This window comes from Octopus sinensis, linkage group LG1, assembly GCF_006345805.1.
Source record: "Octopus sinensis linkage group LG1, ASM634580v1, whole genome shotgun sequence".
Lineage (NCBI taxonomy): Eukaryota > Metazoa > Mollusca > Cephalopoda > Octopoda > Octopodidae > Octopus > Octopus sinensis.
This window is the reverse complement of record NC_042997.1, coordinates 191,208,715-191,228,470: the sequence shown is the minus strand read 5'-3', so window position 1 is coordinate 191,228,470 and position 19,756 is coordinate 191,208,715. Positions and strand designations below refer to the sequence as shown.

Here is a 19,756-nt window from a genome sequence, read left to right as displayed (position 1 = left end):
GCTTTCGCCAACCCTGAAGGGGAGCAGGGGCAATTGCTTCATAGATGAATTCTGGTTGATGACGAAGGGCATGACCCAGCCAACGCAGACATCTCATTAGGATGACTTGTCGGAGGGAGGTGATTTTGCACTGGTGTCGCATCGAATTGTTAGAGACAAAGTAATGCCATCGGACATGAAGGATGCGGCATAGACAGAGGTGATCGAAGGATTCTAGTCGCTTAATATTTTCCACCCTCATCAACCATGACTCGATGGCTGAATGCCAACATACACATTGTCACAGCAGCTAGTTGTTGTTATGATCATTGCATGTCCAGAAGAGCTTATATCAGCATGTTCATTTTCAAACTAGGGTTTGTCTCTATCCATCTGTCTCTGTATTCTGTCTCTCTGTCAATCAGCTAGACAAGCTCCTTCTTCCACTAAGAATTACCATATTTCACCACCTGCCAAATCATGAAAGAACTGCCAAATTTCACCACCTGCCAAATCATGATAAGACACAGGTAATCTCACATCTACACACACAGGCACATGCACATATGCACGCAGGCAAGTTCACATACACACACACACACACACACACAACACACACACACACACACATATATATATTTATATAAAACTTAAGGTGGCTTTAGAGTCGGTTCATGGCTGCTATTTTTAGCATGGTGGTATCTCGTAGGTACCTTAATTTATAATTTTAATAATTATTACCTTTGAAGGTTATTTTTTCCATGCTGACCACTTGATAGGTTCGTTATTTTATTTTAAATTAACGATCTTATCCTTATCTATATATATATATATAATATATATATATATATAATAATAATAAATATTAGGGAATAAATCCAAATTTACAGGGAAAAATCAGATTTAGGATTGAATCCAATTTTATAGTAAAATATAATATAATATTAATTAGAGACAAAACCACTATTATGCAAATCAAACAAAGAAAGACTTAATCCAATACATAAAAAATTTTATATAAATTAAATATAATTAAGATATATTTATTATATTTAATTTATATATATTATATATATATATATATATATAATATATATTTAATTATATTTAATTTATATAAAATTTTTTATGTATTGGATTAAGTCTTTCTTTGTTTGATTTGCATAATAGTGGTTTTGTCTCTAATTAATATTATATATATATAATATATATATATATATATATAATATATATATACACACACATAAACACACATACACACACACACACACAGAGGCACATATGTTTAAAAACAACTGTTAATCTTTTTTTATAAACTATATTTTTCTATCAGATACAAGACTACAAATGTAATTGTACTCCTGGCTGGACTGGAGTAAACTGTTCTAAGGACTTTGACGAATGTTCGTTGGGACTGTGTCAGAATGGTGCTCAATGTAAAGACCTTCTTAATGATTACAATTGTTCCTGTGTACCTGGATATGAAGGTAGAGTTTATTATTATTATTATTGTGGAGGCGCAATGGCCTAGTGGTTAGGGCAGCGGACTCGCGGTCGTAGGATCGCGGTTTCGATTCCCAGACCGGGCGTTGTGAGTGTTTATTGAGCGAAAACACCCAAAAGCTCCACGAGGCTCCGGCAGGGGATGGTGGTGATCCCTGCTGTACTCTTTCGCCACAACTTTCTCTCATGCTTTCTTCTGTTGGCCTGCTCGCTTAGCCAGCGGGGTGGCGTCATTTGAAGGCTAAAACAATGCGAAGCGCATTGTGACCAGCGATGTGTAACAACATCTGATGGCCTGGTCGGTCACGGTGATCACGGTGATTATTATTATTATTATTATTATTATTATTATTATTATTATTATTATTATCATTAGGTGGCGAACTGGCAGAACTATTAGTACACTCGAAAAAATGCTTAGTGGTATTTTGTCTGTTTTTCTGTTCTAAGTTCAAAAGCTGCTGAGGTTCACTTTGCCTATCATCCTTTTGGGGTTGATAAAATAAGTACCAGTTGACCACTAGGCTTAATATAATCTACTTATTTCCTTCCCTGAACTTTCTGGCCTTGTGCCAAAATTTTAAACCATCATTATTATTATTGATATTATTATTATTATTTACACTTTTTTACTTCTCTTTTTTTATCCTATGTCACCCTATCTCTCTCTCTTTCTCTCTCATTTTATATGCCCAGTTATGTCAATCTGTCTCTTTGTAGGTCAGTCTATCTCTCTACCTACCTACCTATCTATCTATTTACCTGTCCAAATACCCATTTGTCTGTTTGTCTGTGTCATATTTACTTTTGATGAATTGCCCTTGTTACATATGTGTGTTTTGTGCACTTGTAAATATACTTATATGTATGGCTGTGTTTAAGAAGCTTGCTTCCCAGTCACATGATTTCGGGTTCAATCCTATTGCATAAAATCTTGGGTGAGTACCTCCTATGGCTTCAGGCTAACCAAAGACTTGTAAGTGGATTTGGAAGATGCAAACTGAAAGAAGTACATCATGTGTGTGTGTGTGTGTGTGTGTGTGTATCTCCTTGCTTGGAAAGGGTTGGTGGGAGGAAGAAAATCTGCTTCTATGAAGTGTACCTAGCCCTTGAAAGCATGGATAAGGAGATGTGAAAACAATGATATCTTCAGTAAAAGGTCATCAGAATTTTGGAAAGAAGGTCCTTTTATTTCATCATTGTTGTTGGCACTTTTGTTCCTCTCTAGAACTTGTCAAATACAAGTTCTAGAGAGGAACGAAAGCTCTAGTAATAATGATGAAATGAGGGATTTTTTTCCAAAATTCTGACAACTTTTTTCTCAATATTCAATTCAGTACATCACACCTAACACACACACACACACACACACACACACACACACACACTCTCTCTTTATATATATATATATATATATATATATATATTCATCTACCAGCTATATAATCCCGTGCACAGATAAGTTTGAATGCTTACTTTCACTCCTAGACTGATCATACATGTCTCTCTATCTATCTAACTATTTTATCTGATTTCTCTATCTATCTATCTATTTTGTCTGATTTGTTCATTTCTCCTCTCGTCTATGATCGACCTTCGTGTATTCGCGGTGCACCCGCCCTGCCCACCCCCACCACCAATACCGGATATCTCTATTTTTGCTCCATCTATACCGGATGTCGCTTCTCCCACCACCATTATAGGTGTCTACTCTTCGAACCCCCCTCTTCAATACGCTATTTCACCATGCATTACCCCTCTCTTGATATCCTATGTTCTACTTGCCTACAACCTGTCATCTTTTCTCTGAACCACCCCTCCCCACTGGTGCTCCCCTATATTTCTGCACCCCACCCCCCACATAAAAAAGCACCATCCGAACGTGGCCGATGCCAGACCCCTCTGGCACCTGTGCAGGTGGCACGTAAAAAGCACCCACTACACTCGCGGAGTGGTTGGCGTTAGGAAGGGCATCCAGCTGTAGAAACACTGCCAGACTAGACTGGAGCCTGGGGCAGTCCCTAGCTCCCCAGACCCCGGTCCAACCCGTGCTAGCGTGGAAAACGGACATTAAACGATGATGATGATGATGATGATTATTATTGAGTGAGTGAGCAGTACACACCATCAAAGTGACATTGGGATACAAATATACAAAGCCCAATACACCCATCATGACTACCATCTGATAAGGGTACATACATCACAATCGCATATGTGCAACTTGGTGATCTCATATCAAGATAAACAGTGCATGACTTTGCAAGTGGGTCCCACTTGGAATTTTTTTCAGATCAAGTAGCCAATCCCACTCAAAGGTCCCCGAATAAGGTTTAAGGATGTTGAACGAAAACGACTATGTTTCTAAGGGTGAATTATTCAAACCCCAAAATTCCTCTCAGCACATGGCTATAATTTCCCCCAGTACTTCTCATGATCAGAGATACACATATCGTCAGCCACTAAGGGACATGTTTAACTGGTTAAAGTCAAACAACTGACAAGCAAGTCTGTCATATTGAGAAGAACATTTTCTGTATTATTATTATTGTTGTTGCTGTTCGAGAGAGCAGTGCATGCCATCAAAGTGACACTGGGGTAAAACATACAAAGCCCAGTATACCCATCATGTACCTATCTGATAAGGGTACACTAGGCACATACATCACAACCACGTGTGTGCAACTTGGTAACCTCATATCAAGATAAACAGGGCATGACTTTGCAAGTGGGTCCCAGTTAGAATTTTCTTCAGGTTGAGTTGCCCATCCTGCTCAAAAGGTCCCTGAATAAGGTCCTTGCAGACATGACCCTACAGAAATTAATGTTAACCATTATCTGTGTTGACCCTACTCTTCTGCTTGTCATTTTGGAAGGCCCTTACATTGCTCTTCACAACATAATCATAATACTTATATTTAAAATAGATTTTCTTTTGAAAATACCTTTTATTCCTTTTTGTTGATTTTCTTTTCACACAACTGCTGTTTAATAATACTAAAATGTCTTTTTGACGATTCTTCTATTCAGAGATATTGTATAACACTGTTTAACTTATATTTTCAGGTAAAAACTGCAGTATAGATATTAATGACTGTCTGATCAACCCTTGCCAAAATAATGGAAAATGTAAAGATTTAGTGAACGATTATTTTTGCAATTGCACATCAGAATGGATGGGCAAGAATTGCAGTGAGGAATATGATGCATGTTCATTTAAACCTTGTCAAAACAATGCCACATGTTCTTCACTAAAACGGTTCCGGGACTACAATTGCTCATGTGTATTAGGCTTCGATGGTGTCAACTGCGAAAATAATATTGACGACTGCAAAAATGTGACCTGTGAAAATGGCACAGTTTGCTTTGATGAAATAAATTCCTATCATTGTGACTGTCCAATAGGTTTGTAAATTTTTAATATATTTTCTTAGATAAATATTTTTGCATATCTATGATAATACCAAAAATATATTGGAAACAGAAACAGCTGTTAGGTGGGATGCAGTCTATTTGCATTGAATTAATAAATAATAATTGATGTAAGTCATCAATTGCTATTCATTAGTACTTCTCATTTTCTGTTTTCTTTAAATTCTGATTCTTGATAAACCCATGTTTATCCTTGTCTTTACCTATAATTTATAAGAATAATATCTTTGCATATGAATGCCCATGGTTAAGCAGAGGTAATATACCAGTAGTGTAATGGATACTTCTATCCCTAGACAATTATTTTAACCTCTAATTCAACTAACCTTTATTTTCTTTGATAATGGTTTCTATTGTCATGACTATGTTGAAATAAGTCTCACTCCCCACCTTTTTTTCTAAGATGTCAGTAGTCATGTAGCTGCCCAACAGAGAGAAACCTGTTTTGTTCTGGCCCTTTTTGTCTCATACTTATAAACCCTCCCTACCTCATCTTCGAGCATAAAGGGTTCATAGTTTTGCAAGCTGTATGGTAACCTCACTAAACCTGGTAGCATGAAAAAAAGTAAGCACCCGGTACATGCTGTAAATTGGTTAACATTAAGAAGGGCATCCAGCTGTAGAAACCATGCCAAAACAGTGGTGCATGATGCATTCCTTAGGGGCATCAGATCTTGTCAAAGTGTCCAACCCATGCCAGCATGAAACATGGATGTTAAATGATGATGATGGAAACTGGAGCTGCACACACATCATCAACACTGTTTTAAATGTCCATCTTTTTATGCTTGCATGGGTTGAACTGTTTCCATGGAGTGCAATATTTTTACATGATTAAGTATGTTTTCTCACGAAAGATTGGATATGAAGGATACTGCTTGTATGACAGTGGCAGACGTTGGAGTTTCAATGCCAGACGTCAGAGTTTCAATGCCAGATGTCTGAGTTTCAATGCCAGACGTCGGAGCTTCAATGCCAGACGTCGGAGCTTCAATGCCAGACGTCGGAGCTTCAATGCCAGACGTCGGAGCTTCAATGCCAGACGTCGGAGCTTCAATGCCAGACGTCGGAGCTTCAATGCCAGACGTCGGAGCTTCAATGCCAGACGCCAGAGTTTCAATGTATCCATGCCCAGGGAAGTAAGGCATTCAGAATATGGCAAATGCTTGATGGAGAGTATTCTCTTGGTTGCATGTCGCTGAACAGTTTCCAGACGATTAATATCCTGGACAAGATAGGGGTTCCAGACCGGTGATGCAAATTCCAGGTGAGGCCGTACCATAGCTATATAAAGCCGCAGATAGATAGCCAGTGTATTAAATGTAATGTAATAAAATAAATAATAGTATTAGTTCATAAATATGTATGGAATAATATTTTTTCACTTTTTGTATTTTTTCATCTTCATTGCTGTATTTGCAATAATAATAATAACGAAAAGAAAATTCCTTACTTATAAATCTAAAAATATTGTTCATTTACAGGAATGAAAGGAAACAACTGTTTAGAAGACATAGATGAATGTATAGAGAAGAAACCTTGTAAAAACAAAGGCAAATGTGTAAATAGTGTTGGAAGTTATAGATGTGAATGTGATTTTAAAATAGAGACAATTGAGAACTATCTGCACTTAAAATTCCCAACTGGTTACAACGGCACCAATTGTGAGAATGACATTAACGAATGTAATTATATATTTCCTGGTGAAAATCACGGTATCTGCTTGAATGGTGGTGTCTGCTCTAATCTACCTGGAGATTTTTTATGCACCTGTGACAATTCTGGAAATGCGGGCAAGTATACTGTAGGTAAGTTGGTATAATTTTTTAAATAAATTTTAAGATCATATTTAAGATGATAAACTCTCTCAATGTTAATGTTACATAAAATTAATAAAAAATAATAATAATGATAATAATAATAATTTTAAATTTTGGCACAGGGCCACCAATTTTGAGGGAGGGGATAAGTCAGTTACAGTTACGTCGACCTCAGTATCCAACGGGTATTTATTTTATTGACCCCCGAAAGGTTGAAAAGTGAAGTCGAACTAGGCTGAATTTGAACTCAGAATGTAGAGATGGACGAAATACTGCTAAGCATTATGCCTGGTGTGGTAACGATTCTGCCAGTTCACCGCCTTAATAATAACAACAATAATATCCCTGATGCAGTACCACTGGCTCTCGTGGTTTCTGATATTAGCTGATTGGAAATGTTAACATGTCTTGGTCTAAAAGATGGGCTACAGCAAATATTCTGCCCAATACTACAGATTTGCTTATCAAATGCTTGATCATAACCAGTTGAACGTCTCTTAGTGGCCGACAATATGTGCATTTCTGATCATGAACAGGAGTAGGAAGGAGAATCAGAACTATGCGTTGAGAGGAATTCTTTTGAGTTTGAATAGCTCACTCCTGGAAACATGGGTGTTTCATTCATCATCCTTAAACGATTCTTATTCAGGGACCTTTTTTGAGCATGATGGGCTACTCAATCTAAAGAAAATTCTAACTGGGACCCACTTGCAAAGTAATGTACTGTTTATCTCAATATGAGGTCACCATGTTGCACACACATGGTTGTGATGCATGTACCTGATGTACTTGATGTGCCCTTATCAGGCTGGTGGTCATGATTGGGCTTTGTATACTGTAAATCTTCGAGTATAATCCGCATATTTTCCCCAAAATTTAAAGGTCAAAATCCCTAGTAATAATAATAATAATAATAAATAACAATTTCTTTACGTCATGATTTACTGTTCATTTCTGTCTCATTAGGTCGTAATTGTGAATTATTTTTTGACTACTGCACCAATTCAACTGGACGCTGTCAAAATGGTGGCACCTGCAAGTCTCACCCCAAAGAGAAATTTGTATGTAGTTGCCGAGTTGGTTTTACAGGTAATTACATATATCTCTATATATATTCAGAAAAAATTTTTGGCAAAAAATTATTGATACAGTCACAATATTTAAAGAGAGATTTTCTTAAAATATAAATTAACAAATATCTAAAAACATCTTTAAAAAAAAAAATGGTATTCATGTTGTGCTTAAGTGCTTTCCTGTTTAGTAATTTGTGATTCTGTTTTCTTCAAATATTTCTTAAAGAAAATCTTTCTACAAATAAATAAATAAATGAATGAATATATATATATAATTTGAATTTTATAGTATTAAGTATTGAAAAGATAGCAAAGATCAATGAAAACTAGTCAAGTTTTTCTTGGGTTTGCTCTGCAGTTTTGATTGATTTTATTTCAAGATACAATTTCCTCAAGACATCAGATTTATAGTTCTGATTTGTTTTGTAGTAAATTCAATGGTTTGACTTGAAACATTTAACTGCATAAGCTAGACATGCTTGGAGGATAGCTTATCTCCCTTTATCTTGATCTGGGAGGTCACATTCTCTCAGGATCTCTGGCTATCATCAGTATCAATGTTGTGGAGAAAATTGATCTTGTCTGGTCAAAATAAATTAATATTTATAAAACTTTTTGAACTAAAGATAGAGATTATGTTACTGCTAGTTTATAGGATTATAATTTTCTTCTCATCCTACGTTAAGAAATTTTTCCTAGTCACCAAGAAATTCTGCTTTTGAACACAAGATAGATATATAATGGACTGACTACATTACTAATATTTATACTATTGACTCTGGTGTAACGAAAAGCCACATTGACTCATACAGCTGCTCAAAACTAATTTTGTTAAAGGATCTAATAGCCATTTCTTCATCATGGAAATTATAATCATTGTAACTGATTGTATTTTCATCATAAATTTATTTGTTTCTCACTTCTAGCCTCTAGAAGATGTCAAAGTTGTTTTCAGTTTTTTTTTGTTTCAATCTCTCAATGTTTTAGTCACTTGAAAACGATGTAAAGTTTGCTAGTCTATTTTAGAATTATCAGATTTAAATCTAACATTGTAAGCTGATGCAACACTATGGAATTTGTACTTAGCTCCTATTGGATTCAGTTTAACCCCCTGTCAGCTTTGATCTAGCAGACTACGATCAATGGCATTCTGTATGTCATTATCTTCTCTTTTTGTATATTTAACCCTTTCGTTACCAACCCAGCTGAAACTGGCTCTGGATCTGTGTACAAATGTCTTATTTTCATAAGTTTTGAATTAAAATCTTCTACCAAACCTTAGTTACAATTTATGTTCCTAACACTAGCTGAATGATAACTAAGTTATTTTATTAAATTCTTTGTTATATTGAAAGTAATTGAAAGAGATACAGAGCATCTCAAAATAAATGCAGTAACTAAAGGGTTAAGACTGTATTGTTGAATGCATTGTTGCTTTTTGAAAGAGACTAGGGTGTTATTTGAGGGAAACCTGGCATTTGTGTCTAGTTAACTGCTTGGATGAATTTATACATCAAATGACATATTGTAACCAATGCGAATGAGGTGTTGTAAAATTTTTCACTGAATCTGAAATTTCTTATCTTCTCTGACCTAGGTAAAAACTGTGAGATCAACATTGATGATTGTGTCAACGATCCGTGTCAAAACAATGGAACATGTGAAGATGGCATCAATTCATACAACTGTTCATGTATCAATGGAACAGAAGGCAAGAACTGTGAGATAGATATCAATGAATGTGAAAGCAATCCTTGTAAAAACCTTGGTCAATGCAAAGATCTATTGAATGCGTAAGGATACAAGTTTTGTTCTTCATTAACTCTTTAGTATTAAGATTACTTTGTCAAGTGCAATGCATAATTATTCACATTGTTTTGAATTAGTCATCGATTATCTTGTAGCTTTGAGATTTTGATGTGATTGTTTATTTTCAGAAGGACATTATAGGATAGGTGTGAGAGGGTGGATCTATTCAGTTTGAATGTAAAACAGAATATTTTGGACCAGATATAGCTGGTTTAAATGCTAAGGGGTTAAGCATGATAGGTGAAGGTTTCAAAAGTTGATGACTGAGATCATTAAGTATTCCATACAGGTTCACTGAAGAAATATTATCTACTGTTCTGTAAAGTAAATTATGTTGTTTTCCTTCACAGCTGTCAACAGAAGGATGGCATCAAGAAGACCAGTGAATATGGTTTGGTAGTACTAACCATCTGCCTCTGGATATTAATGTCTTAAATTCTAGGACTCGTTGAGATGGTTACTCAGTTTAAGTGACTGAAGCTACAACATTCCCCCTGGATGGGACACAATCCATGGCAGGGTTACTTATTTACAGCTGAGTGGACTGAGGCATTGTGAAATGAAGTGTTTTGCCCAAGAACACAATGCACAGCTTCGCCTGGGTGTTGAAACTATGATCTTGTGATTGTGAGTACAGTGACAAAACCACTAGGCTATGTGTCTCTTATTACCAGTCTTTCACCAATTGTTTTAGGTGCCTATTTAGTTGAGGACTGATATAGATACTTTTCATGATGTTCTCACCTTTAACCTTGCTGAAAATCCAGGATATGGTTGCTGGATAAAGAGGAAGCTTTATCAATATTTGGCTGGTACTTATTACAGCTAAGTAAACTGAAGTAAAAGGAAATGAAGTGCCTTGCTTAAGGACGCAGCATGTTACCTGGCCTAGGTGAATAGTGATTTCAAAATAGAAACAAAAGATGATTTTAAAGTTGAAATAGCCCTCGTTTGGCCATAAATTCTAGAAGTATTAACAGAGGGGTGAGAAGATATAGCAAAATTGTCAGTCTTTGCAGGACAATCTGCTGAGGATTTCGGACCAGACTTGTGGCTGGTGCAAGATGCTGACCAAAAGCAAAGTAACATACAAAGTAACAACAACAACATTGGAAAATACCTTAGGGATGAGAATCCAGGTTCGAAATTTCCCCAAGACACCTGATAAAGGCTGATGGGTATATCAGCTGAAATGTTGTGTTAACAACAAACAAGATGAGGACAAATATCTGTCAAATGTAAATAATGTACATAATTCCTCATCTCTTAAATATGAAACTGTATTATCTAAATGAATAATATATCTCAATAGCAACAGTGTGCAATAAGATCTATGATGGTAGTGTCCAAGAAATCTGAGTGGAGTGATGGTGGATAAGGAAAGGTAGCAAAGATCTGAGAAGAAGGTAGGAGAAATAAGGGTCTATGAGAGGAGGAGTTGAGTCAGGCAGGATCAAACTTGGGTTATCATGTGTGCATATATTATATGTATGGTTAAAATGTACAGAAAACAAAAGACAAAGAGGGACAGTCATTTCATCATGCAAAACTGTTAATCCTGACACATTTTTTCTCTCTCTCTCTCATAACCATCATCGTTTAATGTCTGCCTTCCATGCTGGCATGGGTTGGATGGTTTGATGGGAGTTGGCCTGGCAGGAGCCTGCACCAGACTCCTGTGTCTGTTTTGGCAGGGTTTTTATGGCTGGATGCTCTTTCTAACACCAGTGACTCGGCAAAGTGACTGATTTCTTTTTACATGGCACAAGCTCAGGCAAGGTCAAATTTAGGCATGGTTTTTACAACTGGATGCCCTTCCAAATGCCAGCCACTTTTCAATGTGGGCTGTATGATTTTTAAGTGGCACCAGCACTAGCAGGGTCACCAAGTAACTTGCAAAACAAAGATCTTTTGAGAGGGGAGGGGACATTGGAGGAGGAGATGAAAGATTATAGTGAGGCAGAGAGATAGAAACAGGTGTCTTGCTGTAGGGAAGGTACATGGTTACCCAACCAGAGAGAGAGAGAGAAGAATGAGGACAGAAACAGGTGTGCTGTTGTAAAGGAGATACATGCTCTCTCCATTTTTCTTTATCTTGTCCTTTTCTGACAAAGAGCATAAGCTCAAAATGTCAAAGACTTTGCCATTCTTCTGAGCATCAAACTAATACACCTGCTTGTTGTTCCTTCACCTGTCTTTAGTTTTCTGTGCATTTGAACCAGTGTACTCATTGGCTGGTAGTCAATGGATCGCAGTGAAATGTAATGTGAGTAGACATTGAAATTATTATTGCAATAAACGAGTGATGCCAATGCCACCGACAGATCAGATGTTTGTGATAATAATATCTCGTTTTCTTTACTTCAGATATCAGTGTAATTGTACAGACACTGGCTTCAAAGGACCAACATGTTCAGTTAACATCGATGATTGTCTCAGCAATCCATGTCAAAACAATGCATCGTGTATTGATGGTGTGAAGGTATTAAATATTTCATAATTTCACTTTTGTCTGTGATGTTGTGTTGTGTGATGTGTAAGTCAGTGTGGTGTATTGTTGTGTAGTGTATTGTATGGCAAAGTGGTTGTGAGGTGCAGTGTGTAGTACTGGGTATTCTTTAGTTGTCTTATACTGTTATGTTGATTACTAACAGTTGAAATATGAGATCACAAGAATCCTGTGCACTAGGGTGACCATATATATATATATATATTTATACACAACTCTTATTCTCTTACCTTAAAAGCATATCTGCCTTCTCCTCTCTCTCTCTCTCTCTCTCTCTCTCTATATATATATATATATATATATTATATATATATATATATATTTATAGTTAATCCAAGCATTGTGGGTTGACTCCGTGCATGCCAGGTTCAAATCCAGGTTCAAAATTCTTGCTATTCATTCTATTGGGAATTGATGAAATAATGGATTGGCAGAGCATTCAGAACCATGCAATATTTGTTTTGGGTCTTTGCATTCCGACAGCAACATCCTTAACAATACTAGTGCCAGCCCTTGTATTGCTTTTCCTGTGGACAACATTGGTGTTATGGAAGGGAGAGAATTGTATGCATGGGAAATTGCTAGTCTACCACAAAATAAATCTTGACTAGGCCTGCTCATACAGATGCAAATACATCGTCAGCTGTGGTTGATTGGATGTTTTAGAATACGTACCGGTGCATGTCGTCTTATTGTTATGTGATGTGATGAGGTATGTGATGTAGAATTTGCATAGTGTATGATGTATAGTATGAAGCAATATAATTACATGTATAATGCAGTAGCCTGGTGCTTAGTTTTGTGATATGGGTTAAGATTACATTGTAGACTTCCTATCAAGTATTGATACATTGAAGCAATTTCCCTGATACGTTCATAATTCCACATTAAGTGATGGATACACTCAAGTAATTTCCCTAGACATAGCAGGATACATTGATGACATCATCAATTCAAATGATAAAAGATATTGTAACAGGTTCCCAACAGACAGCCTCTCACAGCTTCACTGTATTTCTAGTGGTGTGAGTCACAAGGTATTAAACCTAAAAAAGGTGGCGAGCTGGCAGAAACATTAGCACGCTGGGCGAAATGCGTAGCTGTATTTCATCTGCCATTACGTTCTGAGTTCAAATTTCACCGAGGTCGACTTTGCCTTTCATCCTTTTGGGGTCGATTAAATAAGTATCAGTTACGCACTGGGGTTGACATAATCGACTTAATCCGTTTGTCTGTCCTTGTTTGTCCTCTCTGTGTTTAGCCCCTTGTGGGTAGTAAAAAAATAGGTATTTTGTCTGCCACTACATTCCGAGTTCAAATTCTGCCGAGGTCGACTTTGCCTTTCATCCTTTTGGGGTTGATTAAATAAGTACCAGTTACGCACTGGGGTCGATATAATCGACTTAATCCCTTTGTCTGTCCTTGTTTGTCCTCTCTGTGTTTAGCCCCTTGTGGGTAGTAAAGAAATAGGTATTAAGCCTAAAATCCTGTGGTCATGAGATAAACTTCTTGACCACACAGTGATGCTGCAATGAGGGAGGCTAGATGGCTGGGGATCATTAGAGGAAAATACACAAAAATAACAAACGTTTATTATACTTGTGTTCCTTTGGTGTGATTTAATTAATTCCAATTAATATTATTTTTCAGAACTATACCTGCAAATGTTACAAAGGTTACAAAGGCAAGCATTGTGAGACAGATATCAATGAATGTTCAGTTAATCCATGCGTCCACTCTTCTGCATGTCTCCAGCGTTCCAACCAATCACTATATGGTCAAAATTTTCCTTATTTTGGCTCTCCTCGGTTTTCCTATGCCAATGCCTCTGGATATAAATGCTTATGTGAAACTGGTTATGAAGGTGAGAAAATATTTAATTTATCAGTAGGGAACCATGCCCTATTCATCATCATCATCATCATCGTTTAGCGTCCGTTTTCCATGCTAGCATGGGTCATTAATGATAAAGACAATTAAATTTGTATAAGGCACGAGCTGGCAGAATCGTTAGCATGCTAGGCGAAATGCGTAGCGGTATTTCGTCTGCCGTTACGTTCTGAGTTCAAATTCCGCCGAGGTCGACTTTGCCTTTCAGCCTTTCAGGGTCAATAAATTAAGTACCAGTTACGCACTGGAGTCGATGTATTCGACTTAATCCGTTTGTCTGTCCTTGTTTGTCCCCTCTATGTTTAGCCCCTTGTGGGTAATAAAGAAACAGATAATCATCATCATCATCATCATCATTTAACGTCCGCTTTCCATGCTAGCATGGGTTGGACGGTTCAACTGGGGTCTGGGGAGCCCGAAAGCTGCACCAGTCCAGTCAGATCTGGCAGTGTTTCTACAGCTGGATGCCCTTCCTAACGCCAACCACTCCGAGAGTGTAGTGGGTGATTTTATGTGCCACCGACACAGGTGCCAGACGAGGCTGGCAAACGGCCACGCTCGGATGGTGTTTTTTATGTGCCACCGACACAGGTGCCAGACGAGGCTGGCAGACGGCCACGCTCGGATGGTGTTTTTATGTGCCACCGACACAGGTGCCAGATGAGGCTGGCAAATGGCCACGATCGGATGGTGCTTGCTACGTGCCCACAGCACGGAGGCCAGTCGATGCGGCACCGGCTACGGCCACGTTCGGACAGCCCCCTTGTGTGCCACGTGCCACCGGCACTGGCACCACAAAGATACAAATTCCATTGATGTTCATCTATTTTGATTTGTTTTGATTTTCACTTGCCTCAACAGGTCTTCACAAGTGTCACAAGAAGGAAGGTATGCACAGGTGGACTGACTACGTCCCAGGTAGGGGCCATGGGTTATGGCCTGACTAGTCTTGCCGGGTCTTCGGATGGTGTTTTTATGTGCCACCGACACAGGTGCTAGATGAGGCTGGCGAACGGCCACGATCGGATGGTGTTTGTCATGTGCCCACCGCACTGACTACAGCACTGATGGATTTCTTGTGTGCCACAGGCACTGGTACCACAAGATACAAATTCCATTGATGTTCATCTATTTTGTCTATTTTGATTTGATTTGATTTAATTTTCACTTGCCTCAACCGGTCTTCACAAGTGTCACAAGAAGGAAGGTATGCACAGGTGGACTGACTAGTCTTGCCGGGTCTTCGGAAGGTGTTTTTATGTGCCACCGACACAGGTGCCAGATGAGGCTGGCAAACGGCCATGATCGGATGGTGTTGACAATTAAATTTGTATTTCCTTTGAAGAGAGTTCTCAGTAGTAATGTCAAAAAAACCAACATAGTGTGTTCATATTACTCAGACTAGTGTCCTCATTTTGATTGTTTCTTTCACTATATTACAGCTGTTGCATGCTCCACCCATCTTCAGGTGTCTTGTGTTGAACTTGGTTGTTGTATCAGAATTTAGAACCTAACACTGTATTTGAATAAGAAGGCAAATAATAAGAGAAGAGAAAAAATAAATGAGAGAAATAGGATATATTTTTTTTCAATTCAATTCAATTCAATTTTTATTGGTTCAAAAGCAAGGCTATGTAGGGGGACAGGGAATTATGTACAGGGAGGGTAGTCATACAAAGAGTTCAGGCCATTTCTGGTCAAGAGAGACTTTGAACTGAGCGGTCATCGGCATCTTCACTATCTCGTCCGGCAGCTTATGTTTAAATATGTCTGTGAAGGTGCATGGCTCAGTGGTTAGTGTTGAGCTTACGATTGTGAGGTTGTGAGTTCGAATCCCAGACCGGGCTGTGTGTTGTGTTCTTGAGCAAAACATTTTATTTCACGTTGCTATATTTCATCTGCTGCTACGTTCTGAGTTCAAATTCCGCCGAGGTCGACTTTGCCTTTCATCCTTTCGGGTCGATTAAATAAGTACCAGTTATGCACTGGGGTCAATGTAATCGACTTAATCTGTTTGTCTGTCCTTGTTTGTCCCTTCTATGTTTAGCCCCTTGTGGGCAACAAAGAAATAAGAAAAGGATATATATACTATCTGCTACTGTTCCTTGATTGCACTGAAGAAGGAATCCTTCAGATAAACTGGCTAGCACAATATTAGAAACAGGAACTGAACTCAGAAAATAATGCAACATACACATATTATTGTTTAATTCATCTTTACTCAGTTATGGTTTTTTTTTTTTTTGACCATTTAGTAAACTGTTTCTATCAGTTGATGTATTTTGGAAGTTAAAAGAGATTGTGCCCAGTCATGAAAATAATTAATGCCATCTTTTCTTTATTTCTCTTTCAAGGTCATAACTGTTCCCAAGACATCAACGAATGCTTGTCTTTAAACTGTGTGCATGGTAATTGTAGTGATTACATAGGCTATGCAAAATGTAAATGTGAGGAAGGATATGAAGGTGCACTTTGCGATACAGATATTGATGAATGTTCCAGAAGTTATTGCCAGCATGGATCAAAGTGTTACAATGGCGATGGAATCTATAATTGTACCTGTTTAAAAGGTCCCTCAAAACCTTGGTATGGTGGAAAGAATTGTTCTGTTGAGTTGACTGGATGCAATCGTAACCCTTGCCTCAATAATGGCACCTGCAACCCGTTCTTTGATGAAAATAACTCACAACATTATTACACATGCAGCTGTTTGCATGGTTTTAATGGAAAAGACTGTCAAGTTGTTACCACAATGTCTTTCAATGGTTCTTCTTCTTTAGAAACAAAAGCCCTTGCCACCAATAAACTGATAATAGAATTTCAATATCAAACAACATTGGGAAATATTCTTGTTTCCACGTTTGTATTACAAAATAACAAATACCTCACCTTTCAGCTGAGACAAGGTCAGCCTGCTCTTGTGAATGATAACATTACCAATTTAAACTTCGATACAGTCAATAATTCTGCTTGGCAATTTATTAAGTTTGAGTTTATTTCAAAAGAGCTCTTTGTACAGATTGGCGGCCACTTAAAGAAGTTTGATTTAACAGAAGCAGCAACTGGAGAAGTTTCATTTGGAAAACTGCACAGTAACTTATCGCCAAATTCTAAACAACCAAGTGCACCGTTTATTGGTTGTCTACAAGATGTTTCTGTTAATGGGAATGTCCTCTTGGCTACCAATGCTTCAAAAGTTGAACATGTCACCATGAGTTGTCCACGCAGTGACCAGTGCTTACGTGATTCCTGTAATGAAAGAGGCAGCTGCATTGATCTTTGGTTTCAAAAACAATGTATATGCGACCGACCATATATTGGAGATTCTTGTCAAGGCGGTAAGTTATGATGAGAGATGTTTCCATATTCTTTTTCTTGTTTCAGTCTTGTTTAGACTTTGGCCATGCTGGAGCACCACTATAAAGAATTTTTAGTCAAATGAAATGATCCCATTACTTATCTTTTTTTAAGACTGGTACTTATTCTATAGGTCTCTTTTGCTGAACTGGTAAATTATAGGGATGTAAACACACCAACACTGGTTGTCAAGCAGTGGCAGGGGACAAACACAGATACACACACTCATGTCTGTCTGTCTGATTATCTTCCTGTCTGTTGTCTGTCTTTCCTTCCTGTTTTTCTTCCTTCCTTCCTCTCCCCCTCCTTCTGTCCTCCTTGCCAATAACCTTACAGATATGAAAATGTAAATTAACAGTCATCCCATTGCCTCCAGTTGCAAAGAGACCATAGCTCTTGCTTTTCCCATTCAGCCATGTCTGATGATTGCAAATTTATACCTCAAATTCTGCAAAGTTATCAGTATGAAACCATTCAATAACCTGCTGTTATGAGACTAATAGTACCTCATATCTAAAGTGGTGAGCTGGTAGAATCATTAGCATGTTGGGAAAAAATACTTAGTGGCATTTTGTCAGTTCGTTCATATTCTGCCGAGGTAGACTTTGTTTTTCATCCTCTCAGAGTTGATAAAATAAGTATCAGTTGTGCACTGGAGTTTGATGTAATTGATTTAATACCTCCCCCAAAATTGCTGGCCTTGTATCAAATTTTGATACTTATATTGCCTCATATATGAGTGCCTGAGTTTTTTTTTTTTTCTGATTCATGAAAATTTATTGGGCAACCACACACTCTCTCTCTTTCTCCCTCCCCTCTCCTTCTCTCTCTCTATCTATCTATCTATGACTAATCAGTTTTAATATGTACATTGTCAATCTTATTTTTGCAGAAGTTACAGCAGGAACCTTTGCATTCAACATGACATTAAGTTTTTCTGAATACAACTTAGCAACAATCCAAGACAAGTTACAATCAAACCTTGAGTTGTCCTTTTACTTCATCACTCGCTATAGTGATGGTCAGGTGGCATATTTCAGTGATTCTGACCAAACAGGAAGCACTTCTGGATCATACTTCAGCCTGAGACTACAGGATGGCAGTATTGTCACAGAAATGAAACGTTGTAAGGATTTCATTTATAAAACCTCAACCAAATATGATGATGGCCGAAAACACTTTTTAGAAGTAAAGGTGTTTCTTGAAAACATCACCTTGGTTGTTGATTCTTTCAATATAACACAGAATTTAAATGATCGATGTTCCTTGAACACGAGTATATTGACTGTAGGTAAGAAACCTGGCAGTTCAAGTACCCGAAAGCGCAGAAGTATACAACCTGTTGAAAATTTCCGTGGAATTCTACAAGATATGGCATTAAATAACATGTCAGTTGTCTTTAATAATAATACCAGCAATGTTGTGAGGTTACCAAACACTTTACTACCGACTGCCACAGCAAATGTTAAGTCAGGTGCTGTTAAAAATGATCCTTGTAAGCTAAATAAACCATGTGGCAACAATTCTACATGTCAGTATATTGAATTTGAACGTTATATGTAAGTATAAATTTTGTATTCAGAATTTGATTCATTGGTTTTAGGTTCAGTCCATTGCTATAGCCTCCGCACTGACCATAACCTTGTAAATGGGTTTGGTAATTAGAAACCGGAAGAAAGTTGTGTGGTTAAGAAGTTCACTTAACAGCCATGTGGTTTTGGGTTCCGTCCCACTTTGTAGCAGCTCGAGCAAATGTCATCTAGTAGGGTGCCAAGAGCACTATCTGAACGTGATCATTGCCAGAGCAGCCAACTGGCTTCTGTGCTGGTGGTACGTAAAAGGGCACCATTCGAGTGTGATCGTTACCAACGTTGCCTTACTGGCACCTGTGCTGGTGGCATGTGTAAAAAGATTCGAGCGAGGTCATTGCCAGTACCGCCTGACTGGCCCGCATGCCGGTGGCACGTAAAAAGCACCCACTACACTCTCAGAGTGGTTGGCATTAGGAAGGGCATCAAGCTGTAGAAACTCTGCCAAATCAAGATTGGAGCCTGGTGCAGCCATCTGGTTTGCCAGCCCTCAGTCAAAATCGTCCAACCCATGCTAGCATGGAAAGTAGACGTTAAACGATGATGATCATCATCATCAACATCTAACATCTGTCTTCCATGCTGGCATGGATCAAACAGTTTGATAGGAATTGGTAAGCCAGAGGACTGAACTAAGCTTCACTGTCTGTTTTGGCATGTTTTTGATAGCTGCGTACTCTTCCTAATGTTAACTACTTTACAGAATAGACTTGTGCTTTTTACATTTCACCAGTACTGGTGAGGGAGCCTTTGGTATGGCTTTTATAGCTGGATGCCCTGTAAATGGAGTTGGGA

The 19,756-nt window shown here is 37.9% G+C and overlaps 1 protein-coding gene across 2 annotated transcripts in view; it reads left to right on the top strand.

Moving 5' to 3' along the window:
• Positions 1–19,756, top strand: part of LOC115216256 (protein crumbs-like) — a 220,306-nt gene that overhangs the window by 114,875 nt on the left and 85,675 nt on the right. The window contains exons 10-18 of one of the 2 annotated variants that reach the window (XM_036507796.1): positions 1,313–1,466; positions 4,549–4,887; positions 6,399–6,722; positions 7,701–7,823; positions 9,405–9,600; positions 11,984–12,098; positions 13,776–13,989; positions 16,370–17,353; positions 18,265–18,931. In XM_036507796.1, the coding sequence (XP_036363689.1) occupies positions 1,313–1,466; positions 4,549–4,887; positions 6,399–6,722; positions 7,701–7,823; positions 9,405–9,600; positions 11,984–12,098; positions 13,776–13,989; positions 16,370–17,353; positions 18,265–18,931 (3,116 nt within the window). Of the gene's footprint in view, positions 1–1,312; positions 1,467–4,548; positions 4,888–6,398; positions 6,723–7,700; positions 7,824–9,404; positions 9,601–11,981; positions 12,099–13,775; positions 13,990–16,369; positions 17,354–18,264; positions 18,932–19,756 lie in introns of both variants that reach the window. The other variant, XM_036507801.1, reaches the window with a different exon arrangement.